Raw genomic sequence first — 25561 nt, 5'->3', positions numbered from 1 at the left:
TTGTATTTTTAGTAGAGACGGCGCTTCACCATGTTGGCCAGGATGGTCTGGATCTCCTGACCTTGTGATTCGCCCCCCTTGGCCTCCTAAAGTGCTGGGATTACAGGCATGAGTCACTGTGCCCAGCCGTGGAGTTTTCAACTTTAAATGGGAACTTCAGACTCCATATTTTCTGTGTGCAGAAGACATACGCAGTGTATAAACAAACTGTACATCTGCCAAAAAAAAAAGGGCGGGGGGAGAGAGGCAGGAACAAAGGAAAGGAGGAAGGAACTGTTGCACAGTTATTTATTTACATTGGAAACAGCCCTCGCAGTACAGACCTGAAGAACAGCAGCTCTCACTCCAGGAACACGGGGCTTAGCATATGCAGTGCTTCCTTGTACATTTGTTTCCTTCAGATGGTCACATCCACCACTGAAGCTTTTTAGAAGGCACTTTCCATGACAGATGCAGGTCAAGGTCGCACATTAAAATCGGCCCTAACTGGCTTTTTGCTGAGCGTAAGTCCCTGATTCTCTTGCGAAGATCTCACCAGCCCTTTGCATCTTAGCAGAATGAAGGCAGTGCCCTCTGCGGCCCACTAACTTCACAAGCCGAACTCAGACGTCAAGGCAGGACGATCCACAGGCTCCATTCAGGCCTCGCCTCATCTCATCTTTCACTAGCTGCTGCTAGAGGAAATCCTTTTTCTTGTGTTTTTTTTTTTTTTTTTTTTTTTTTTTTTTTTTTTGGAGACAGGCTCAGTCGCCCAAGCTGCAGTGCAGTGGCGTGATCTCAGCTCACTGCAAGCTCCACCTCCCGGGTTCACGCCATCATCCTGCCTCAGCCTCCCGAGTAGCTGGGACTACAGGCGCCCATCACCACGCCCGGCTAATTTTTTGCATTTTTAGTAGAGATGGGGTTTCACCGTGTTAGCCAGGATGGTCTCAATCTCCCAACCTTGTGATCCACCCGCCTCGGCCTCCCAAAGTGCTGGGATTACAGGCAGAAGCCACCGTGCCCGGCATTTTTTCTTTTTTTTTTTTTTTTTTGAGACGGAGTCTTGCTCTGTCGCCCAGGCTGGAGTGCAGCAGCGTGATCTCGACTCACTGCAAGCTCCGCCTGCCGGGTTCACGCCATTGTCCAGCCTCAGCCTCCTGAATAGCTGGGACTACAGGCGCCCGCCATCACGCCTGGCTAATTTTTTGTGTGTTTTTTAGTAGAGACGGGGTTTCACCATGTTAGCCAGGATGGTCTGGATCTCCTGACCTCGTGATCCACCCGCCTCGGCCTCCCAAAGTGCTGGGACTACAGGTGTGAGCCACCGCCCCCGGCCTCTTTTTTTTTTTTTTTTTTTTTCTTTTTTAGAGCCAGGGTCTCACTTTGGCACCCAGGCTGGAGTGCAGTGGTACGGTCTCAGCTCACTGCAACCTCTGCCTCCCGGGTTCAAGTGATTCCCGTGCCTCGGCCTCCCAAGTAGCTGGGATTACAGGCCCCTGTCACCATGCCTGACTAATTTTTTCTATTTTTAGTAGAGAGAGGTTTCTCCATGTTGGCCAGGATGGTCTTGAACTCCTGACCTCAGGTGATCTGCTGGCTTCGGCCTCCCAAAGTGCTGAGATTACAGGCATGAGCCACCGTGCCCGGCCCATTCTCTTGCTTTTTAAAGCTGAAAACAAGATCCTGGTGTTTGCGGTCTCGGGAGAAGACACGGTGGCCCTGAGGCCAACCATCACCTGGGCTGTGTGAAGAAGGCATGGATCTGCTTTGCCACCGCTTGTCCGACCACCTGCTCCAGTTCCCGAATGGAAGCATTACTCAGTTGCTGGATGCTTGGAAACTTCTGGAGGAGAAGGGGAGCTTTAACTTTTCCAACTCCTGGGATCTGCTGCACGGTTCGAAGGAGCGATGGCTCAGACAGCAGCAGGGCCCGTTTCTTCCTGAGAAGAGGGTTCTTACTGGGTTCTTTGGTTTGTTCTTGAACCTGAACCGCAAATGAAAGGAACAGCACGTGAGCGCCCTCTGGAGGACTGGCCCGTTTTCTTAAAATTTGTTTTGTGGAAATACCGTTTTTCCATTTGGTTCAGCTTCACTTAAGGGAACAAATGTTTTCATATACCATGAATATAATTTCTCAGACATCAGTGAAATTATTGAAAGGTGAGCCACACAAAGGAGTAAGGCATTAATAATTTACAAAAACGTGCGTTTTCAGAATGTTTAGAAAAACACACTGAGGAATTCAAACACTTTCTGATGGTCCATTAAGAAACATTTCAGTTGTGCAGGATTAAATGATGGCTACACCTAAACTAGACCTACTTCACGCAGGTCCTGCCGGAAGCCTGCCTCAAAGGAGAAACCTGGTCTGCAGTTAGTGGTGGTTATACTAAGGCAGACAATAGCATTATATCAAGGAAAGTCAGGAACGGCGATGCAAGGGATTTGGTAGAGAGGCATCTGTGAACCATTTGTGGCTGCCTGCATCTCCAATGTGGCTCTCCACTCTAGCTCCACATCAGAGGGGGAGATTTAAAAACAACACACACGGCCGGGCGCGGTGGCACAAGCCTGTAATCCCAGCACTTTGGGAGGCCGAGACGGGCGGATCACGAGGTCAGGAGATCGAGACCATCCTGGCTAACACGGTGAAACCCCGTCTCTACTAAAATATACAAAAAACTAGCCGGGCGCGGTGGCGGGCGCCTGTAGTCCCAGCTACTCGAGAGGCTGAGGCAGGAGAATGGCGTGAACCCGGGAGGCGGAGCTTGCAGTGAGCTGAGATCCGGCCACTGCACTCCAGCCTGGGCGGCAGAGCGAGACTCCGTCTCAAAAAAAAAAAAAATAATAATAAATAAAATAAAATAAAATAAAAAAAATAAAAACAACACACACATAACAAAGAACACAAAAGTGAAAGAAACAAAAACACAACACACACACACACACACACACACACACACACACACACACACACACACAGAGCTGATGTTCTCCATGCTGGGATTAGAGGCATAAGCCACTAAACTGATTTTAAAAATAAGTGTTGGTGGCCGAGTGCGATGGCTCATGCCTATAATCCCAGCACTTTGGGAGGCCGAGGCGGGCGCATCACCTGAGGTCGGGAGTTCGAGACCAGCCTGACCAACATTGGGAAACCCCATCTCTACTAAAAATACAAATTAGCTGGGCATGGTGGCAGGCGCCTGTAATTCCAGCTACTTGGGAGGCTGAGGCAGGAGAATCACTTGAACCCAGGAGGTGGAGGTTGCAGTGAGCCGAGATCCCACCACTGCACTCCAGCCTGGGCAACAAGAGTGAAACTCCATCTCAAAAAAAAAAAAAAAAAAGTGTTGGTTGGGTGCGGTGGCCCAGCACTTTGGGAGGCCGAGGCAGGCATATTACCTGAGGTCAGGAGTTTGAGACCAGCCATGGCCAACATGGTGAAACTCTTGTCTCTACTAAAAATACAAAAATTAGCCAGGCATGGTGGTGGGTGTCTGTAATCCCAGCTACTAGGGAGGCTGAGGCAGGAGAATCACTTGAACCCAGGAGGCAAAGGTTGCAGTGAGCCAAGATTATACCACTGCGCTCCAGCCTGAATGACAGAGCAAGACCCTATCTTAAAAAAAAAAAAAAAAACCTAGCCAGGTGTGGTGGCTCACACCTGTAATCCCAGCACTTTGGGAGGCCAAGGTGGGCAGATCACGAGGTCAGGAGTTTGAGACCAGCCCGGCCAACATGGTGAAACCCTGTCTCTACTAAAAATACAAAAATTAGCCGGGAGTGGTGGCATGTGCCTGTAGTCCCAGCTACTCGGGATGCTGAGGCAGAAGAATGGCTTGAACCCGGGAGGCAGAGGTTGCAGTGAGCCAAGATTGTGCCACTGCACTCTGGCCTGTGGGATAGAGTGAGACTGCGTCTCAAAAAAACAACAACACAACAAAAAAAAAACTTGCACAAGGTGCTGATGCTTAACAAAAACACGGGATGAGATAACCAGCTTCTAGCTGACATTTTCTTTTCTTTTTTTTTTTTTTTTGAGACAGAGTTTCGCTGTTGTTGCTCAGGCTGGAGTGCAATGGTGCGATCTCCACTCACTGTAACCTCCGCCTCCTGGGTTCAGGTGATTCTCCTGCCTCAGCCTCCCGAGTAGCTGGGATTACAGGTGCTCGCCACCACACCCAGCTAATTTTTGTATTTTTAGTAGAGACGGAGTTTTGCCATGTTGGCCAGGCTGGTCTCGAACTCCTGGCTTCAAGTGATCCACCCGCCTCGGCCTCCCAAAGTGCTGGGACTACAAGCGTGAGCCATCACGCCTGGCCTCTAGTTGACATTTTCACCAGCGAAAGGGCAGGATAATGACTGATGGAGTCATCACACCCTGAGAATCTAAAATCAGGTGTCCAACTTGTATACTTTGTGATACACTTGCCTACAGTGGGTGACAAGCTGAGCTGGCTGCTGACGCAACTTCCATATTTAAATTCCTCAAAGAGACTTTGTTTTGTTTTTTTTTTTTTGAGACGGAGTCTTGCTCTGTGCCCCAGGCTGGAGTGCAGTGGCCGGATCTCAGCTCACTGCAAGCTCCGCCCCCTGGGTTCACGCCATTCTCCTGCCTCAGCCTGCTGAGTAGCTGGGACTACAGGCGCCCGCCACCTCGCCCGGCTAATTTTCTTGTATTTTTAGTAGAGACGGGGTTTCACCGTGTTAGCCAGGATGGTCTCGATCTCCCGACCTCGTGATCCGCCCGCCTCGGCCTCCCAAAGTGCTGGGATTACAGGCTTGAGCCACCGCGCCCGGCCTAAATTCCTCGAAGAGACTTTATAAACCAACTCAGAGAATGACATAGATTGGATTGATGGTTGCTTCTGGAGGGCAGCTGAGTATCCATGAGGACAGGACTACCATGAAGGTGTAGGAATCGGTACTCACCAACTGGATAACGAGGCAGGATGCTTCCATCTGGCTGGCCACTGGAAGCAGCACCATTCCAAGGTCCAGCACAGTAAACTTCTGTAGGGCTGGGAAGTATTGTTCACTCATCCGGGTTTTTTCAACCACTACAATTCCTTGAAGATTACCAGACTTGAAAGGAAAAAAAGACAGGAAATCATTTTGCAACCAAATTACTTTTCAGGTTAAGAATGCTATCACTTCGTGCCTGGCCTGGCCAATGATTTTAAATAAATGATATCAAGGGATGGAGGGAAGGTTGGGGTGAGACAAATCAATGTTTAATTTCAGTTTTTTTAATACAATACTTATATTTCTTTTTGTTTGTTTGTTTTTTGTTTTTTGAGATGGAGTCTCACTGTCGCTTAGGCTAGAGTGCAGTGGCGTGATCTCGGCTCACTACAGTCTCCGCCTCCCAGGCTCAAGCAATTCTCCCATCTCAGCCTCCCCAGTAGCTGGGATTACAGGCGTGTACCACCATACTCAGCTAATTTTTGTATTTTTAGTAGAGACAGGGTTTCGCCATGTTGGCCAGGCTGGTCTCCAACTCCTGACCTCAGGTGATCCACCTGCCCTGGCCTCCCAAAGTGCTGGATTACAAGCGTGAGCCATGGCACCTGGCCTAATACTTACATTTCTAACCCGAACAAGCCTCTTTCTGTAGCCATTTCCTGCCACCAAATCAGCTTCGGTGACATAAAGAACGCAGCATCTGTTCGACAGATAAAAGTCTGGTGTCAAGCCATCCTCGAAAATGAGCTTAATTTTCCCTTAAAATACAGAGAAGAAAATGAGTTCCATGAGCTTTGGATGAAAAGATGGCAATAATAAGCAGATTTTTTTTTTTTTTTAATGTTAGGGGAAGAAAGGGCTGGGAGAGGGCAGCCCACCGACCTTGCATCTCCTGCGCCAGCTGTGACCCGCGCCATTTCTCATTGGCCACAATATGCCCCAAAGGCACGTGCACGGGGCCCGTATCATCCGGGGGTTTCTTTTCCATGGATGGTCTCCACCTAAGGAGGGAAAAGGCAGGCGGCACTTGAGCAGGCTCTCCCGCACATGGCCCTGCATTCCACTGCAAGCCAGGGGCCTCTGGGGCAGGATCCCCTCCTGAAGATTGAATTATTTGTCAAAAAACTGTCAAATAAGATTCCCTTTTAAATTACTAATAAGAAAACACAAAGGCCTGAACGAAGGCCAGGGTGGCTGGAGAGGGGGTGTGTGGTGGTGGAGGTGCTAATGGCATTGGGTTCCAATAATGGCAGAGGCACGATCAGATTCAAGTTTTAAAAGAATCCTGGGCTGGGCACAGTAGCTCACGTCTGTAATCCCAACAATGGGCCAGGCTGAGGCGGGAGGATCGCTTGAGCCAAGGAGTTCGAGACCCGCCTGGGCAATACAGCGAGATCCCGTTTGCCAATTATTTGTGGCGAAATAAATTCTCTAAGAACCAGGAGATTCCTGTCCTGGTGTCCACGTCCTTCATTTTCATCACGTGCCTAGCCCCTGATACCCCAGGTGGATCCGCACCGTGGCTCCTCAGTCCAGTCCTAGGCCCGAACACAGCCGGCAGGAACCCCACGGTCCCAGTCTAGAGATCACCTTACTGGCGGCCGCGCCACTTCCGGGTTCAAGCCCTCGGGGCTCGCCTAGTCCTTTATCCAGCCCGCCCTCCGCCTCCCGCAGCGTCGGATAGGCTGTGGCGTCAGAAATGGACGTCTAATGTGACCAATAAGAGAACGGATAGGGCGGACGTTTCTGCCCTGGCGGGGATTTGAACGGGAATCGACTAGTTGCCAAGAACGACCGGTGTGGAAGTAACCTTAGCTCTGATTGGTCGAAGGCCGAGCTGAGCCAATGGCCGACGTGGTTGCTGCAAAGTCCATTGCGAAGAGAAAGCTTGAGGGGCTGGGCCTGCGGCGGGCTTTAGGGAGTGGTCCCTGGCTGTGGAGAGATCTGCTGATGAGTCCAGCCCCCGGCCGGGTCTCCTCGAGCTGCAAGTATGCTCCTGGGGTTTCGGAGAGGCCGCAGGAGCCAGTTCGTAAGTAGATGCTCGCCTGCCGCACGCGGAGCTCTATGGGGCCGGGGATTAGGGGTAAAGGGTTGCGGCGGGTTGGGGTTTGGCCTGAGATCCAGTCAAGGCTGCGGCACAAGAGAAAATGGTTTTCAGTTTAAGAAGCCTTGATTTTTCGTGTTCTAAACTTTTTTTTTTTTTTTTTTCTTTTAAGAAACAGGGTCTCGCTCTGTCGCCCAGGCTGGAGTGCAGTTTTGCGATCATAGCTCACTGCATCCTCGAACTCCTGGGCTTAAGCGATCTTCCCACCTCAGCCTCCCGAGTAGCTGAGACTATAGGCGCGCGCCACCACTCCTGGCTAATTGTTCAATATTTTTGTGGAGACAGGGATCTTGCTATGTTCCCAGGGTGGTCTTGAACTCCTCAACCTCCCAAAGAGTTGGTATCACAGGCGTGAGCCACTATGCCCGGCTTTAACAATCTTCTGCCCCAGGGTCGGCCACAGTTGGACAGGAGCACCCTGCCTCATCTGTTGCATTTGTCCCCGTGCCCTGAGTTAACTCCTTGCCGACGTGCACCTGCTGCACTGCTGGATATAGTTGATCCTTCATTCTTCCCTCCGCCACCCACCATGTACATCCCATCAGCAAGTCCCATCCGATCTACCCACGACATACATCTGCCAGCTGTTCCCATCTCCACCCACACCCCGGCCTCCAACATCTACCCGGACTGCTGCGGCAGATGCCCACTGGTTTCTCTGCTTCCACTCTCGCCCTTCCCCTAGGTCAATTCTCCACATAGCAGCCAAGGGGATTCTTGTATTTATTTATTATTTAATTCAGTTTTAGAGACAGGGTCTTGTCCTGATGCCCAGGCTGGAGTGCAGTGGCACGATCTTAGCTCACTGTGGCTTCAACCTCCTGGTCTCAAGTGGTCCTCCTGCCTCAGCCTCCTGAGTAGCTGGGACTACAGGTGTGTACCACCACACCTAGCTACTTTTTATTTATTTTATTTTTTGCCTCACGCGTTGCCAAGTCTCAATGCCTGGCTAATTTAAAAAATTATTTTGTAGAGGCCAGGCGAGGTGGCTTTTGCCTGTAATCCAGCACTTTGGGAGGCTGAGGCGGGCGGATCATTTGAGGTCAGGAGTTCAAGATCAGCCTGGCCAACATGGTGAAACCCCATCTCTACTAAAACTACAAAAATTAGCGGGCGTGGTGGTGGGCGCCTCTAATCCCAGCTACTCGGGAGGTTGAGGTGGGAGAATCGCTTAAACCCAAGAGGCAGAGGTTGCAGTGAGCCAAAATTGTGCCACTGCACTCCAGCCGGGGCAACAAAGTGAGACTCTGTCTCAAAAAAACATAAAATATATATATGTTTTTTGTAGAGATGGAATCTGGCTATGCTGCTCGGGCTGGTCTTAAACCTTGGCTCAAGCAATCCTCTCACCTTTGCCTCCAGAGGGTTGAGATTACAGGCGTGAGCCACTGCACCTGGACTGAGTTTTTATTTAAAGCCCCAAACATTAATGAGTTCCTGCTGTGTGCTGATACCCACAACTGATTGACAGCTTATGGCCACAGGGTCTGTAGGACAGACAAGCCCCTAAATAATTCTGTACACAATGGTAAAACAAGAACTGCCGTTGACGTGTGTATCAGAAGGGCAGCAACGTCAGCCTGGAGAGTTGACCTGGGCTTGGCAGGGAGTAAGAAAAGAATTCTGGGTGCAGAAGACAGCAAATGCGAAGGCTTTTGCGGCCATCACGAAGGCTGCTGCCATCACGCTGTGTGGCCGGGGCTGCACACTTCAAGGAGCCGGTGGAAGCTCCGCCCCTTGTGAATTGGGACGGGAGCCGCAAACCGCTGCTGCAGACCCAGGCCTCTTGCTCTACGGAGCAGGCAGGAGCCCCACCCTCCTGGGCAGGGCTACAGCCACCCAAACTGCAGCTGTGGATCCGAGGCTCTCTGTGCTCTTACGGGAGCCGGGAACAGGCAGAATCTGCCCTTCTAGGTGCAGCTGCAGCCGCTCAGGCAGGAGCCGCGGACAAGCGCGAGCCCTGCCCCTTCCAAGTTGGCGGGGTGGGAGCTCCCAGGGTGTGGCTGCGGCTGCCCTCCCAGGCACAGGACTAGGGCATCTCTGCAGCCTGCACCATAGGGCACCCGGCAACACGCAACGGCTCTAATCTTGGAGGGCGGTTGGAGCCAAGCCCTGGGGCCAAGAATGGCAACAGGAGGAAAGGGGCGGGGTCCCCAGTAAGGCCCCACCCTCAGGCCAGGGAGGGCCTGAAGGCTGGGGGCTGGGCCGGAAGTCCCTCTGACCAGAGTGGAAACTCGCGGAGCCTCTTCTGGGCCTGCCCATGGTCCAATCAGCACGCACTTCCTCCCCTCTGAGGTCCATAAAGACCCTGGGCTCAGCCAGAGTGGTGCAGGGAATGGCCAGAGGACGAGGAGGGTGGAGAGACGAGGGGACAGGATGACCAGCTGCAGAGAGGAGTACCCTCTCTGCTGATAGCTGGAGACGATGGGGTGGCTGGCTGCGGAGAGGCGTACCTTCTCCGCTGAGAGCTACAGAGACCACCTGCCAGCAGAGAGGAGCTACTCTCTGCTGAGAGCTTCAGAGACCTGCAGAGACATTGGAATGACTTGCCTGTGGAGAAGAGCCACCCTTTCCAGGGCCTCCTCTCTGCTGAGAGCTGAACACTTGAGCTCATGGGACAATCTGCCTCCAGAGAGGAGCTACCTACTCCTCTGAGCTCTTCTAACACGAAATAAAACTCTTCTTCACCCTTCACTTGTCTGAGTACCTCATTCTTCCTGGACGCAGGACAAGAACTCAGGCAAAGGCACTGTGGCCACAGAGGTTCCAACCAGAAAAATCAACAGGCCAAAAATCCCATAACAGTTGGTAGGAACCAACCTATATCAGCTGATATGCCATGCTGGACATTTGCCTGCCATTGAGAGAGTGGTGCTGCCCGTGAGGGTTTTTATGCCTGGTAGAGACAGGATGGATGAGGGGACCATAGTTAGGAAATGACTGTGATGGTAGGAGACATGTTTTAGTGTGCAATGGGGGATTCACTCTTTCAAAAAAAAAATTAGCTAGGCATAGTGGCACATGCCTGTAGTCCTAGCTACTTGGGAGGCTGAGGCATGAGAATAGCTTGAACCTGGGAGGTGGAGGTTGCAGTGAGCCGAGATGGTGCCACTGCACTCCAGCCTGGGCAACAGACGAGACTCTGTCTACAAAACAAGCAAACAAACAAAAATCCTTTCTTGTCGTGCAGCAGATAATGGAAGGGGGCGGGGAGGAAACATGGAAACTGTGGAATCACTTGACAGATGCAGGGTGGCAGGCGCCACTCAGAGAGGTAAACAGAGTGGGGATATTGCGTAGAGACTGCTTGGAGCTTCTGCTCCGGTGGGTGGCTGTGCAAGTTGGGGGTGGGGGCTGTAGGAGATGACTGGAAGGTCTGCCCATCCCTCACTCCTGAAAGAGGCCCCCACGCTGTGCCCCCCTTCCCAGCCTTGTGTCTCATGCTGACCACTACCTAACATTCCTGGGGCCACTGTCAGTGGGTGCTCCTCACCAGGCCCCAGTATCTCCTCCATCTGCTCTGAAAGCCCTTCCCATGGGAATTGCCCCCATCATCGGGGACAAGGAATTACAAAGGAGCATGAGGACTCTTGTCAGAATGACAGATGTATTTATTGTCTTTTTTTCTTTTTCAGAAGTTGCCCTATTAATTATCTTTTTAAAATAAATATTTGTAGAGTTGCTCAGGCTGCAGTGCAGTGACACGATCCTAGCTCACTGCAGCCTTGACCTCTTGGGCTCAAGTGATCCTGGAGTCTTAGCCTCTTGAGTACCTGGGATTGCAGGCATGCACCAGCATGCTCAGATAATTATTTTCTTTTAATTTTTGCTATGGATAAGGTTTTGCTATGTTGCCCAGGCTGATCTTGAACTCCTGGGCACAAGCAATCCTCCTGCCTCAGCCTCCCAGGATCAGTTTAGCCTAGGAGTTCAAGACCAACTTGGGCAACATAGTGAGTCCCCCATCTCTGCAGAAAATTTAAAAAATTAGCCAGTCAGGCTGGGTCCCCAGCCCCACCCTCGCAGATGCCTCTGCATTCCAGCAAAACAGAGAACCGTGCGTGTGATTTCCAGAGCACTGCAACCAGTGTCTTGCTTCATTCCTTTGTTCATGCTATTCCCTCTTCCTAGAATGCTGTTCCATCACATTTCCAAATGTGGGACCAATGGGCATCTTTGAAAGCCCAGTCTAAATGCCTGCGTGATTTTCTCGAAGGAAGCATTTGAAGTTCCCAGGCTGGCCCCAGACCTGGAGGAATCTTCCCTCCCTGCCCACCCCAGCACTTTGTGCTAATTACTGGCTTCAAACAGAAGACAATAGTGTTTTTATCCCACATCTCATTGAGGAGTTTTTTGTTTTTGTTTTGTTTTTTTCATTTTTAGTGAGAGAGCCTTTCTCTCGGCTCATTCCATAATTCTATGTTCTGTAATAACTATTTGGGTGTTCTTCCTCTCTACTTACCACCTTGGGGATGAAGACAAGGTTTCTTCATTGCTGTCATGGTGTTCTGCCTCTAGTAGGCGTGAATGAATGGCTCGTGCCAAGAAAATGATTGGACTAGACCCAGAAACGTCTCAGAGACTCCCAGTTATGGTTACCTAAAGCGGGTTCTCTGACTTTCATTGCGTATAGGAGCTAGTTTTCATTATTCTCATCTTGGAGATAAGCTACCTAAAAGCTTATATTAAGCCCCTATGAGGTGTGAGGCAATGCGCTCAATGCTAGAGTTCCAGGATTGATAAAGATAAGAGAGTCAGCCAGGTACAGATCTCGCGCCTGTAATCCCAACACTTTGGGAGGCTGAGGTGGGAGGATCACTTGGAGCCAGAAGTTTGAGACCAGCCTGGGCAATGTAGTGAGATCCTGTCTCTACAAAAATACAAAAATTACCTAGGCATGGTGGTGAACATCTGTAGTCCCATCTACTCGTGTGGCTGAAGTGGGAGGATTGCTTGAGCCAGGAGTTTGAGGCTGCGGTGAGCCATGATCGTACCACTGCATTCCACTCTGGGCAACAGAGCAAGCCCCCATCTCAAAAACAAAACAAAGCAAAAAAAAGATAAGGAAGTCACTTGCTTCTCAGGAAGTCGCCCTGCTCTGCAGGGTGAGCCACTTGAGACATCACTGGGGGGAGTGCTGTGGGACACGTGGAAGGGCTAGAGGGTGACTCTTGGGGACAGCCAGGGAAGCTCTGAGGAGGGAAGGACAAGAGGGTCCCACAATGAGCACCTGTCATGATGCTCCTCGGCTGTGTGCACTTGTCTGGCCTAATGGGGACTGGGGATGGCAGGGGCAGAGTGGGCTTCTGATGGGTTTGGATCCATGGGTGGCCAGTGCAGGTGTCCCCTTGCAGGCCCAGGGGGAGTGGTGACAAGACTCAAGTGATCCAGTGACCCAACCCAGTGACTTCTGTTGGATTTCATTTGTGCAGAAACACATCATCCATGGCCTTTTACCTGCAGCCAGCATTGCTCCGAAGGCAGCAGTGCCACGTACACCTCCTCCCCGCAGCCCCAACCCGTCTCCAGAGAGACCAAGGTGAGTATCAAATGAGCAGGCACTGAGGTCACCCCTGTGCTCAGCCACCAAGTACTGGATCCTGGAACTGCTCAAACTGCCCAGAAAAGTACAAGTAGAGTAGTTAGAATCACGTCCTTCAAAATGTTTACCACAATTCCTAATGATGCATTTAATATGGTGTCTCTGAGGATAATGGACTGACTTGAGGTCTGTCCCTTTCAGGTGCATGAACTTCTCACATTTCGTGATTGAAGGCGATGAGTATTTTTTAAAAAATATAAAGCATTAAAGCCCAAGTGTTCAGGTTAACAGAGAATTTTGAATTATACACAAAATTTTCTTTTCTTTTCTTTTCTTTTTTTTTTTCCCTTCAAGATGGAGTCTTTCTCTGTTGCCCAGGCTGGAGTGCAATGGTGGATTTTTGGCTCACTGCAACCTCCACCTCCCAGGTTCAAGCAATCCTCCTGCCTCAGCCTCCAGAGTAGCTGGGATTACAGGCACATGCCACCACGCCCACCTAATTTTTGTATTTTTAGTAGAGATGGGGCTTCACCATGTTGGCCAGACTGGTCTCAAACTCCTGACCTCTTAATCTGCCTAGCTTGGCCTCTGAAAGTGCTGGGATTACAGGCATCAACCACCATGCCCAGCCAATTTTCTTTTTTTTTTTTAATTAATTAATTAATTTTTTTCAAGGCAGGATCTTGCTCTGTTGCCCAGGCTGGAGTGCAGTGGTGCAATCATGGCTCACTGTAGCCTCTGCCTCCCAGGCTCAGTCAGTCCTCCCATCTCAGCCTCCCGGGTAGTCGGGACTACAGGCACGTACCACCATGCTCAGCTAATTTTTCTATTTTTTTGTAGAGATAGGCTTTTGCCATGTTGCCCAGGCTGAACTCCTGGGCTCAAGCAATCCACCTGCCTCTGCCTCCCAAAGTGCTGGGATTACAGACATGAGCCACTATGCCTGACTAAAACAAAAAGTGGTTTTTTTTTTGAGACATGGTCTCATTCTGTTGCCCAGGCTGGAGTGCATTGGTGCAAATGTGGCTCACTGCAGCCTCAACCCCCTAGCATCAAGCGATCCTCCTGTCTCAGCCTCCTGACTAGCTGGGACTACAGGTGCATGCCACCATGACTGGCTAATTTTTTAAATTTTCTGCAGAGATGGGGGTCTCACTATGTTGCCCAAGTTGGTCTTGAACTCCTAGGCTAAACTGATCCTGGGAGGCTGAGGCAGGAGGATTGCTTGTGCCCAGGAGTTCAAGATCAGCCGGAGCAACATAGCAAAACCTTATCCATAGCAAAAATTAAAATAAATTATCTGAGCATGCTGGTGCATGCCTGCAATCCCAGGTACTCAGGAGGCTAAGGCTCGAGGATCACTTGAGCCCAAGAGGTCAAGGCTGCAGTGAGCTAGGATCGTGTCACTGCACTGCGGCCTGAGTAACAGTGAGGCTGTTGTGAGTGAGGCCCTGCCTCTACAAATATTTATTTTAAAAAGATAATTAATAGGGGAGCTTCTGAAAAAGAAAAAAAGACAATAAATATATCTGTCATTCTGACAAGAGTCGTCATGCTCTTTTGTAATTCCTTCCTCCTGCCCTTCTCTGCCACCTTTCATGCTCCTGTTCATCCCCAGGCAACCTCTCATCTCCTTTCTCACACTATGGATTAGTTTGTATTTTCTAGAATTTTATATAAGTGGAATTACATAAAATACACTGCCTTCTTTCACTCAGCATGATTATTCTGATTCACGCATGTTCTGAAAGTCAATAATTCATCCTTTTCCTTACTGAGGAGTATTTCATTATATGAATATGCCACAGTTTGTTTATCCGTTCACCTGTTGATGGATATTTGGTTTGTTTCTGAGTTTTGGTTACTAGAATAAGGCTGCTGTAAACATTTACACACTAGCTGGGTGTGGTGGCTCACGCCTATATTCCCAGCAATTTGGGAGGCTAAGGCGGGCAGATCACCTGAGCTCAGGAGTTTGAGACCAGCCTGGTCAACATGGTGAAGACCCATCTCCACTTAAAATACAAAAATTAGCTGGGTGTGGTGGTGCACTCCTGTAGTCCCAGCTACTGGGGAGGCTGAGGCACAAGAATCGCCTGAACCCAGAGGCAGAGGTTGCAGTGAGCCAAGATCACACCACTGCACTCCAGCCTGGGCAACAAAGCGAGACTCATATCTCAAAAAAAAAAAAAAAAAAATGTATACACAAATGTTTGGATATATACTTTCATTTCTCTTCGGTAAATATCTATAGCTGGGCCTTATACTAGGTGGGTATTTAATTTATTAAGAAACTGTCAAACTGTTTTCCAAGGTCATTGTCCCATTTATGTTCCCACCAACAGTATATGAGTCCAGTTGCTTCATATTCTCACCAACACTTGGTTTGGTCAGAGTGTGTGTGTGTGTGTGTATGTGTTTGCATGTGTGTGAGTGCGTGTGTGTATATGTGTGTGCGTGTGGTCTTTTATAAAACTTGGACAGTCAGTGGTTAGTTTTCATCCACATTGACTGTAGGTTTTTGAAAGTGGTGACAGGTGCATAGGTAACCAATGTATAGAGCTGGTTTGATCAATCTTCATCTCCTTACGCTTTCTGGACAGTGGCACACAGATACGGTGGGGATATTCCTTACTCCTTTGTCTGAGACAGCTTTGCTGAGCCCAGCATCAATGCACACATCTGGAGTTTCTAGCTCTGTCATGAGAAATGTCTAGATCTCTTTGTGTATGCCAGGGGCAGTGTCTTAAAGCACACTCCATAGATGTGCTTGTGAGTGTTGACAGTGTACTTTCGGTCACAACCTTGTTGATGACAGAACAATCCTTCTTGTTGCTCTCCTTTGTGGAAGCCATTCTCATAGGCCCAGTTTAGAATAAAAAAGAACAAGGGATTGTCGTGGTCGGTTTTTAAACATTTGGACATTTAATGAGTGTGTCCTAGTATTTCACTGTGTTTTTTTTGTTTTTTGTTTTTTTGTTTTTGAGACGGAGTCTGTTATTTTTGAGACAGAGTCTCACTCTGTCACCCAGGCTGGAGTGCAGTGGAATGTTCTCAGCTCACTGCAACCTCCGCCTCCCAGATTCAAGCGATTCTCTTCTCGTGCCTCAGCCTCCTGAGTAGCTGGGATTACAGGCACACACCACCACACCCGGCTAATTTTTGTATTTTTAGTACAGATGGGGTTTCGCCACGTTGGCCAGGCTGATCTCAAACTCCTGACCTCAAGTGATCCACCCGCCTTGGCCTCCCAAAGTGCTGGGATTACAGGCGTGAGCTGCCGCGCCTGGCCTTATTTTGCATTTCTCTAATGGCTAATGGTATTGAGCATTTTTTTCATGTGCTTATTTGTTGTCTTTATATCTTTTTTAGTGAAGCATCTGTTCACATCTTTTGCACATTTACAAAAATTGGGCATTCCTTGTTAGTCACAAGTCCTGTTGCAGATCTAAGAACCATCTTGGGAAGGCCGTTGGACTCAGGAACATGTTCAGTTGGAGGCAATGACATTTTTCATCCAGGAGATCTAAGCAGAGACCTGGGTGAAGATTGTGGGCTTCCTGGAGACATCCCAGCCCCGGCTTGTTTTCCTTTATTGCATTCTGAGGGTTCATTATATAGTATCAACACAAGTCTTTTATCAAATGTGTGATTTGCAAGTCTTTTCTCTCTATCTGTGGCTTGTCTTTTCATTCTCTTAAACATTGCCTTTCAAAGAGCAGAAGTTATTAATTTTTATGAAGTCCAGCTTACAATTTTTTCTTTTATGGATCATGCTTTCAGTGTCTTATATTGAAGAAATATTTACTTAACCCAAGGTCACAAAGGTTTTCTCTTATATTTTCTTCTAGAAGTGTTATGGTTTTATGCTTTACAGTTAGGTCTGTAATCCATTTAGAGTTAATTTTTGTAAATGGTGTGTATTAGTCCGTTCTCACACTGCTCTAAAGATACTACCCGAGATGGGGTAATTTATAAGCGAAGGAGATTTAATTGACTCACAGTTCTGCATGGCTGGGGAGTCCTCAGGAAACTTACAATCATGGCAAAAAGGGAGGTAGGCACGTCTTACATGGCGGCAGGTGAGAGACAGTGAGCATGTGAGAGCTCAGAAGAAACTACCATTTGTAAAACCATCGGCTTTTGTGAGAGTTCACTCACTATCACGAGAACAGGATGGGGGAAACTGCCCCCATAATCCAATCACTTTCCTTCTTAAACATGTGGGAATTACAATTTGAGAGGAGATTTGGGTAAGGGCACAGAGCGAAACCATAGATCCATGAATTTTTTTTTTTTTTTTTTTTTGCATATGGATATTTGATTTTTCCAGCACTGTTTGATGATGAGGCTATTATTTATTGCTGTGTAACAATTACACCAAAATGTAGTAATTTAAAACAAAATAGCAGCCGGGCGTGGTGGCTCACGCCTGTAATCCCAACACTTTGGGAGCCTGAGGCAGGAGGATTACTTGAGCCCAGGAGTTCCAGACCAGCCTGGAGAACATAGCGAGACCCCATCTCTACAAAAAATATAAAAATTAGCCAGGTGTGGTGGCCTGTGCCTATAGTCCCAGTTATTCGAGAGACTGAGGTGGGAGGATCACTTGAGCCCAGGAGGTTGAGGCTATACTGAGCTGTGACTGCGCCACTGCACTCCAGCCTGGGCAACAGTGATATCGTCTCAAAAACCCCAAAACCAAAATATAAAGAACAGTGGTTTTTATCCCACATCTGATTGATGCTCTTAAAAATTTTTTTTTCCATCTCCATTTCATTTTGGTTATTTTTGGTTGTTTTTGCCTTTAATTTTACTGATCTTCTGCAATATATAATCTGTTAATCCCATCCAGTATACTTTCTATCTCTGATGTTGTCATTTTGATCTCATGAAGTTTGGTTCTTTTTATAATTGTCCATGTCTCTACTTGGCTTTTTGATTATATGAAATACAGCTGTTATAACGATCTGAATGTGCTTTGCTGCCAGTTCTAACATATGTGTTCAATTCTTAGTGGGTTTCCGTTGACGGCTGTCTTCCTTACAGGTCATGGTTTCCTGTCTCTTTGCATGCCTGCTTATCTAAGTGGATAGAAGATCTTGTGAATTTTACCTTGAGTGCTGGATCATTTTGTATTCCTTAAAACATCTTGACCTTTGTTTGGGGATGCAGTTCAATTTCTTGGAAACAGATCTTTTGGGTCTTTTTTTTTTTTTTTTTTTTTCTGAGACAGAGTCTTGCTCTGTCGCCAGGCTGGAGTATGGTGGTGCGATCTCGGCTCACTGAAACCTCCACCTCCTGGATTCAAGCAGTTCTCCTGCCTTAGCCTCCTGAGTAGCTGGGACTATAGGCCCCCGCCACCATGCCCAGCTAATTTTTGTATTTTTAGTAGAAACAGGGTTTCACCATGTTGGCCAGGATGGTCTTGATCTCTTGACCTTGTGATCCGCCTGCCTCAGCCTCTCAAAGTGCTGCGATTACAGACGTGAGCCACCACACCTGGCCGGGTCTTTCTTATATGATTTGTTAGGTGGGACATGGAGCAGTGCTCAGCCAGGGCTGATTATTCCCCAGTACCGCGGCCAGACCTTTCTGAGTGCCGCACCCAGCGTCTTGTGAATGATGGGTTTCTCTAGTCCGCCTGGTGGAAGCAGCTGCCATCCTGGGCTGTGTATAAGCACCTGGCTCTGCTCCTCTGATCCTTGTGAGTGGTTCTTCCTCCACGGTCGGGTAATTTCCTCACACTTGTGTGCTGCACCATATCCCGCTGAAACTGGGGGACCTTCTGCAGATCTCCTCGTTCTCTCTGTGCGCTTCTCTCCTGTCCAGCACTCTATCCTACACACTCTCTCAGCTCCATCTCTACAATTCGAGGAGTCTGCCTGGCTCCATGCATTCCTCCTCCCTGTGCTGTGACCTGGACATTTTCCTAGGCAGCAAGCTGGGACAGTGGTCTTTTGTTTTGTTTTACTTTTTTTTTTTTTTTTTTGAGATGGAGTCTCACTCTGTTGCCCAGGCTGGAGTGCAGTGGTACAATCTCAGCTCACAGCAACCTCCACCTCCCGGGTTCAACTGATTCTCCTGCCTCAGCCTCCTGAGTAGCTGGGATTACAGGTGTGTGTGCCATCACACCTGGCAATTTTTTTGTATTTTTAGTAGAGATGAGGTTTCACCGTGTTAGCCAGGCTGGTCTTGATCTCCTGACCTCATGATCCACCCACCTCAGCCTCCCAAAGTGCTGGGACTATAGGCATAAGCCACTGCGCCTGGCCTTGTTTTACTTTTTTGGGCAGGAGGGTAAATCTGTTTACTCTAACTTTCCTATAATATATTCCTGAGTAATTTGTATTTTTAAAGTCAGTCCCCTTCTAAATCTTTTAGTCTTTCTATATCTCATTTTCTTTTTCCATTCTGATCTTCCATTCTAATAAGAAAAGTACTTGAATGTAGGCTTTTGTGTCTCTCTGGATTACAGGCCCTGTTCTACCTCCTATCGGCTAGGAAATCTTTTTTTTTTTTTTTTTTTTTTTTTGGAGACAGAGTCTCGCTGTGTTGCCCAGGTTGGAGTGCAATGGTGTGATCTTGGCTCACTGCAACCTCCGCTTCCCGGGTTCAAGTGATTCTCCTGCCTCAGCCTCCCAAGTAGCTGGGATTACAGGCGCCCACCACTACACCTGACTAATATTTTTGGTATTTTTAGTAGAGATGGGGTTTCACCATGTTATTCAGGCTGGTCTCAAACTCCTGACCTCAGGTGATCCACCCGCCTCAGCCTCCCAAAGTGCTGGGATTATAGGCGTGAGCCACCGTACCCGGCCTTGGCTAGGAAATATTTATAAGTTATTTAATTTCTATGGAAAATGGGATGACAATATTATGTAGTCATACAGTTGTGTGAGAATCAAATGAGATTGTCTGATGGCCCGCGGTAGATGACGGGAGCAGAGCAAATGCTAAGTTGACACCGTCCAGCAGAAGGTAAGCCTCTATCAGTTCGTGTATCTTGTTCAGCCTTCACCTGGAATGTTCATGTCTCACCGTCTCCACGGGATGTTTTTGTCCGCAGATCTGCTCTGGCAGCAGCCATTCTGGCGACAACATTGACTGGGCGGACGGTTGCCATTCCTCAGCCTCGCCGGAGATCCCGGTCTGAGAGTGACGTGAGCAGTGTTGAACAAGACAGCTTCATCGAGCCCTATGCCACTACCTCAGAGCTGAGGCTTCGGTGGGTACCAGATCGCCGCCTCTGCTTCCTCTCTGGGTGGAAGAGGGGCAGCTCAGCCTGGTCTCTACGTGTGTGTGTGCATGAGTACGTGTGTGTGCATGTGTACCTGTGTGTGCATGTGTACCTGTGTGGGTGCGCGGGTGCTCCTGCACATATTTGTGACTAGAGGCTTAGTCGCTGGGTTTTCATCACCAGTGTCAAATGGACACTGTCCAGCGACTGTCCAGCGACCTAATTGCTCTGGGATCTGGATTTCCTCCATAGTGGATCTTGTTCGATTTTGACTTGTATGGGTCCTGGCCATTTTCACAGTGGCACAGAGCTAATGAATTCAGTGCTGCTTCCAGCCCTTAGTAAGTTTCTTTGTGCGGCAACCTGAACAGTGAGAGTGGTCCCTCCTCACCTCTCACGTGTGTCTCTGGACAGTCACACTAATTTGACCTTCCTGGCAGCTGCAGGTTAGCCTTTTTTCTTCATCATCTTTCCCTTTGTTGCTTCTCTTGGGTTTGAGCTGACACAGGGCTAGGGGGTCAGGAAGGTCTCCTCCTGAGGAGGAAAGGGTTGAGAGGAGAGCTTAGGACATACAGGAATCATCTAGGAACAGCTCAAGGGCTGGGGATGATCTTTGTGGGGCTGGGATGAGCTTTCCAGACACAGACGAGGGAATGTGACACAGGCGGCAGTGTAAGGAGGATGTTTGGGATGTGAGATGGGCCTGGAGGACTGGGCAGGGTTCAGGCTGGGGATGCCTTTAGTGTCCTGTTTAGAGGGTTGGTGTCTGCCCTAGGAATGGTGGGAAGACACTGGAGGTCTCTAAGGGCGCATGGGGCAGGGATGAGAGTAGGGATCCATGATCACATTTGCCCTTTTTTTTTTTTTGAGACAGAGTTTCACTCTTACTGCCCAGGCTGGAATGCAATGGCGCGATCTCAGCTCACTGCAACCTCCGCCTCTCAGGTTCAAGCGATTTTCCTGCCTCCGCCTCCTGAGTAGCTGGAATTACAGGCATGCACCACCACACCCAGCTAATTTTTGTATTTTTAGTAGAGATGGGGTTTCTCCACATTGGTCAGGCTGGTCTCGAACTCCCGCCTTCAAGTGATCTGCCCACCTTGGCCTCCCAAAGCACTGGGATTACAGATGTGAGCCACCGCGCCTGGCCACATTTCCCTTTTTAATTGTCATGTATATTCAACTTTGTGTCGGGTTGGCTCTTTTTTTGAGACAGAGTCTCACTCTGTTGCCCAGGGTGGAGTGCAGTGTCCTGATCTCGCCTCACTGCAACTTTTGCCTACTGGGTTCAAGCGATTCTCCTGCCTCAGCTGGGACTACAGGTGCACGCCACCACACCTGGCTAATTTTTGTATTTTTAGTAGAGACGGGGTTTCACCGTGTTGGCCAGGCTGGTCTTTGAACTCCTGACCTCAAGCGATCTGTCCACCTTGGCCTCCCAAAGTGCTGGGATTATAAGCATGAGCTACTGTGCCTAGCCTGTGCTGGCTTTTTTGATACACTAAATATTTTGTATTTTGTATGTAGTAAAATCTACCCATTTTTTAATTTATATTTTCTGTAATAATTGTAAATTTAGTAAGACACTTCCTACCATGGTGTCATATAAATACTTAATGTATTTCCTTCTAGGGCTTGCTTTTATTTTTGTTTTGACCAAAAGTATCACCACCATTTTGAGATATTTGAATTTAACCTTTTTTTTTCCTGGTAAGAATTATACTTTGGCTGGATAAAAACTAAAGATGAGTAAATGGCTCTAAAATTCAGTGGAAAAAAATAAGCCTGTAAGACCATCAGAGGAGATGGTCTGACACACAGGAATGCTGGATTAGCCCTGTTGTATTTTATTTTGTTTTTGGGGGGATTTTTTTATTTTCTTTCTTTTTTTTTTTTTGACACAGGATCTCATTCTGTTGCACAGGCTGGAGTGCAATGGCACAATCATGGCTCACTGCAACCTCCTCCTCCCAGGCTCAAGTGATCCTCCTGCCTTAGCCTCCCAAGAAGTTGGTACCACAGATGCGTGCTATCATGCCTGGCTAATTTTTTTTTTTTTTTTGAGACAGAGTCTTGCTCTGTTGCCGAGGGTGGAGTGCAGTGGCCTGATCTCGGCTCACTGCAACCTTTGCCTCCTGGGTTCTAGCAATTCTCCTGCCTCAGCCTCCAGAGTAGCTGGGACTACAGGTGCACGCCACCACACCTGGCTAATTTTTGTATTTTTAGTAGAGATGGGGTTTCGCCATGTTGGCCAGGCTGGTCTTGAACTCCTGACCTCAAGCAATCTGCCCACTTTGGCCTCCCAAAGTGCTGGGATTACAGGTGTGAGCCACTGTGCCCAGCCCAGGCTAATTTTTACTTTTTTTTGTAGAGACAAGGTTTCCTGATGTTGCCAGGCTGGTCTTCAACTTCTGGCTTCAAGAAATCCTCTCTCCTTAGCCTCTCAAAGTGCTGGGATTATAGGTGTGAACCACGCTCACGCACGCACGTACGCTCAATTTCAAGAACTGTTTCCGATTAAATCTGCAATCCTCCCCATCTCTGACTTTTCCATCAATGTAGGTAAATGTACCCTTGCCAAACCCCAAAAACAAGAGACCAAAAAGCAACCCAGTCAGAGCCCAGCAATTGTATTTTAACCACGAACATCCCAACAGCTACCCCTCAATTGATGCAATAAAAAGCCATTGTGTCCGACCCTGTCATATTTTAAAATGTATACATAAAGTAGCAAGAACAGTATAGGACTAGTTGAGTGATACAGAGGTGCCCAGGAATGCCCTGAGGTGAACCTAGTGTTTCTACAAGCATACTGAATCTTTAATAGTCTGTCCCACAGCTCAAAGGGGAAGGAAAGGATTCGGTGCTACATTGATTAGCAATATTAGAAATCAGCTTTGAGCCTTGCCTAAGTCATACACCAAAATAAATTTCTAATGAATGAAGGATTATACTATATAGACACACAAATAAGACTTTAGAATAAGTCTTTAATAAGACTTTAGAATTAGAATTTAGAAGGTAAAAAAAACCTTTTTAATCACTTCTATGTTTAAGAAATTTATAAAACCAAAATAATATTAATAGAACAGAAAAAACATTTATAGTAAAAGCAAAGTCAGGATTTTAATTTTAGTACATTAATTTTAGTAATTTCAAATTGGAATGGAAGCCAAGTGTGGTGGTTTACACCTGTAATCCCAGCACTTTGAGAGGCTGAGGTGGGAGGACTGCTTAAGATCAGGAGTTCGAGACCAGCCTGGGCAATAAAGTGAGACACCCATCTCTACAAAAAATACAAAAATCATCCTGGCATGGTGTTGCTTACCTGTAGTCCCAGCTACTTGGGAGGCTGAGGCAGGAGGATCACTTGAGCCTAGGAGGTCAAAGTTGCAGTGAGCTATGATCTTGTCATTTCACTCCAGCCTGGATGGCAGAGTGAGACCCTGTCTCAAAAACACACACACACACACACACACACACACACAAAATGAAAAAAACAAATTGGAATGGACATACCAGAAGTAAAATAGACAAAGGACCTGAACACAAGCATATGGAAAAACGTTCAGTCTCAGTAACAAATGCAAATTTAGACAGTGGGTTTTAAGTTGTTTTGGCAAGTTTCATAAAATTATTACCAGTGTATTTGTAGCTTGGAGAAATGATTTTGTGCAGTATGTATATAGACACAAAATGTTCACGCCATTTGACTCAAGAATTTACTGTATGGGCTGGGCATGGTGGCTCAAGCCTGTAATCCCAGCACTTTTTGAGGCCGAGGCAGGCGGATCACTTGAGGTCGGGAGTTCAAGACCAGTCTGGCCAATGTGGTGAAACCCCATCTCTACTAAAGATACAAAAATTAGCAAGGCATGGTGGCAGGTGCCTGTAGACCCAGCTACTTGGGAGTCTGAGGCAGGAGAATCACTTGAACCTGGGAGGCAGAGGTGGCAGTGCACTGAGATCGCACCACCACACTCCAGCCTAGGTGACACAGCGAGACTTCATCTCAAAAAAAGAAAAAAAAAAAGAATTTACTCTATGGCGGTTTGTTTTATAGGAGTAATCCTAAATACAGTAGAGGTTATCTGCACACGGATGTTTATTACAGGGTTATCTACAGCAATGGAAAGTGAAGCAAGGAAAGTGGATGGTTAAGCTGGCATATCTACTGGATTCTTACCTTTTAAAATGTTGACTTAAAAACTTATTAATAGGTTGGGGACAGTGGATCATACCTGTAATCCCAACACTTTGGGAGGTTGAGGTAGGTGGATCGCTTCAGCTCTGGAGTCTGAGACTAGTCTGGGCAACATGGCCAAACCCCTTCTCTACTAAAAATACAAACAAACAAACAAGCAAAAAATTAGCTGAGTATGGTGGAGTACATCTGTAGTCCCAGCTACTCGGGAGGCTGAGGTGGGAGGATCACTTGAGCTGGGGAGGTGGATGCTGCAGTGAGCCGAGATTGTACCTCTGCATTCCAGCCTGTGTGGCAGAATGATACCCTGTCTCAATTAAAAACAACAACAACAACAAAAACTTATTAATTAGCAGGCCGGCGCCAGGCACAGTGGCTCATGCCTGTAATCCCAGCACTTTGGGAGGCCGAGGTGGGCGGATCATTTGAGGTCAGGAGTTCGAGACCATCCCGGCCAAGATGGTGAAACCCCATCTCTACTAAAAATAGAAAAATTAGCCATGCGTGGTGGCAAGTGCCTGTAATCCCAGCTACTCAGGAGGCTGAGGCAGGAGAATCGCTTGAACCCGGGAGGCTGAAGTTGGAGTAAGCCAAATATTGCGCTACTGGACTCCATCCTGGGTGACAGAGTGAGACTCCATCTCAAAATAACAACAACAACAACAACAACAACAACAACAGGCTGGGCTCAGTGGCTCATGCCTGTAGTCCTAGCACTTTAGAAGGTTGAGGTGGGCAGATCCTTTGAGCCAAGGAGTTCGAGACCAGCCTGGACAACATAGTGAAACCCTGTCTCTACAAAAAATACAAAAATTAGCTGGGCATGGTTAGTCCCAGCTTTTGGGAGGCTGAGGTTGGAGGATCACCTGAGTCCAGGGAGGTTGAGGCTGCAGTGAACCATGTTTGTACCACTGCACTCCAGCCTGGGAGACAGAGTGAGACCCTATCTCAAAAAACAGACAAACAGACAAATAAAAACAAAACAAAACAAAAAAAACCCTTATTCATAACAAGACGAATTGTATATGTATGCAGTAACTCTAAAAACAGAAATTAGAAGGATATGCTGAGTGTACAAAGAGATGGAACGGTAGAAAATTTAATCTTTTAGCTTCTGTGTACTTTGTACTATCACACATTTATGGTAAGGACTTGGAGGCAGTACATTTAATACATGATATGTATCAATGTCAAGTGTTAAATGACTTTTTGTTTGTTTTCCTCATGAATGTTCTAATACAGACCAAATTGGCAGAGTGAGATGGGAAGGAGATCTTCTTTGCCATCCTTTGAAACACTGGGCTATGAGGAAGAAGAGGACATTGAAACTCAGCTGTCATCCAGCTGCAAGGAACTGGGGGATGTCAGTGCCCAGGAGGACAAAGGAGGCCATGGTGATGACCTGTATGCTGTGCCACACAGAAATCAGGTGTTTTCTATGTTCCCAATTTTCTTCTTGACATTCACCCTGACATTAACTTTTGGTAAATTAGTGCATTGCTAAGGATTTCTTCTCTCTAT

The 25561-nt window shown here is 47.8% G+C and overlaps 2 protein-coding genes across 6 annotated transcripts in view; one reads left to right on the top strand and one right to left on the bottom strand.

Annotated features, from left to right (window-relative positions):
- Nucleotides 1-271: 271 nt before the first annotated feature.
- On the bottom strand, nt 272-6582 carry LOC105495590 (FA core complex associated protein 24). Of its 2 annotated transcripts, none has more exons than XM_011765323.2 (5): nt 6469-6582; nt 5833-5951; nt 5572-5708; nt 4918-5070; nt 272-1966 (listed from the first exon to the last, which is right to left on the bottom strand). In XM_011765323.2, the coding sequence occupies exons 2-5, from the start codon at nt 5936-5938 to the stop codon at nt 1715-1717; spliced, it is 648 nt and encodes a 215-aa protein (XP_011763625.1). In that variant the 5' UTR covers nt 5939-5951; nt 6469-6582; the 3' UTR covers nt 272-1714. The 2 variants fall into 2 exon arrangements, with proteins under 2 accessions (XP_011763625.1, XP_011763626.1); XM_011765324.2 differs by having other exon boundaries at nt 5572-5650.
- A 239-nt stretch (nt 6583-6821) lies between these two features.
- Nucleotides 6822-25561, top strand: part of LOC105495656 (centrosomal protein 89) — a 96416-nt gene continuing 77676 nt past the window's right edge. The window contains exons 1-4 of one of the 4 annotated variants that reach the window (XM_071085978.1): nt 6822-6979; nt 12487-12593; nt 19666-19824; nt 25283-25469. In XM_071085978.1, coding sequence (XP_070942079.1) covers nt 6941-6979; nt 12487-12593; nt 19666-19824; nt 25283-25469 — 492 coding nt within the window. In that variant the 5' untranslated portion in view covers nt 6822-6940. Of the gene's footprint in view, nt 6980-12486; nt 12594-19665; nt 19825-25282; nt 25470-25561 lie in introns of those variants that run through there. The other 3 variants (XM_071085977.1, XM_071085979.1, XM_071085980.1) reach the window with 3 other exon arrangements.

This window comes from Macaca nemestrina, chromosome 20 (assembly GCF_043159975.1).
Source record: "Macaca nemestrina isolate mMacNem1 chromosome 20, mMacNem.hap1, whole genome shotgun sequence".
Lineage (NCBI taxonomy): Eukaryota > Metazoa > Chordata > Mammalia > Primates > Cercopithecidae > Macaca > Macaca nemestrina.
This window is presented reverse-complemented; position numbering and strand designations above follow the sequence as displayed.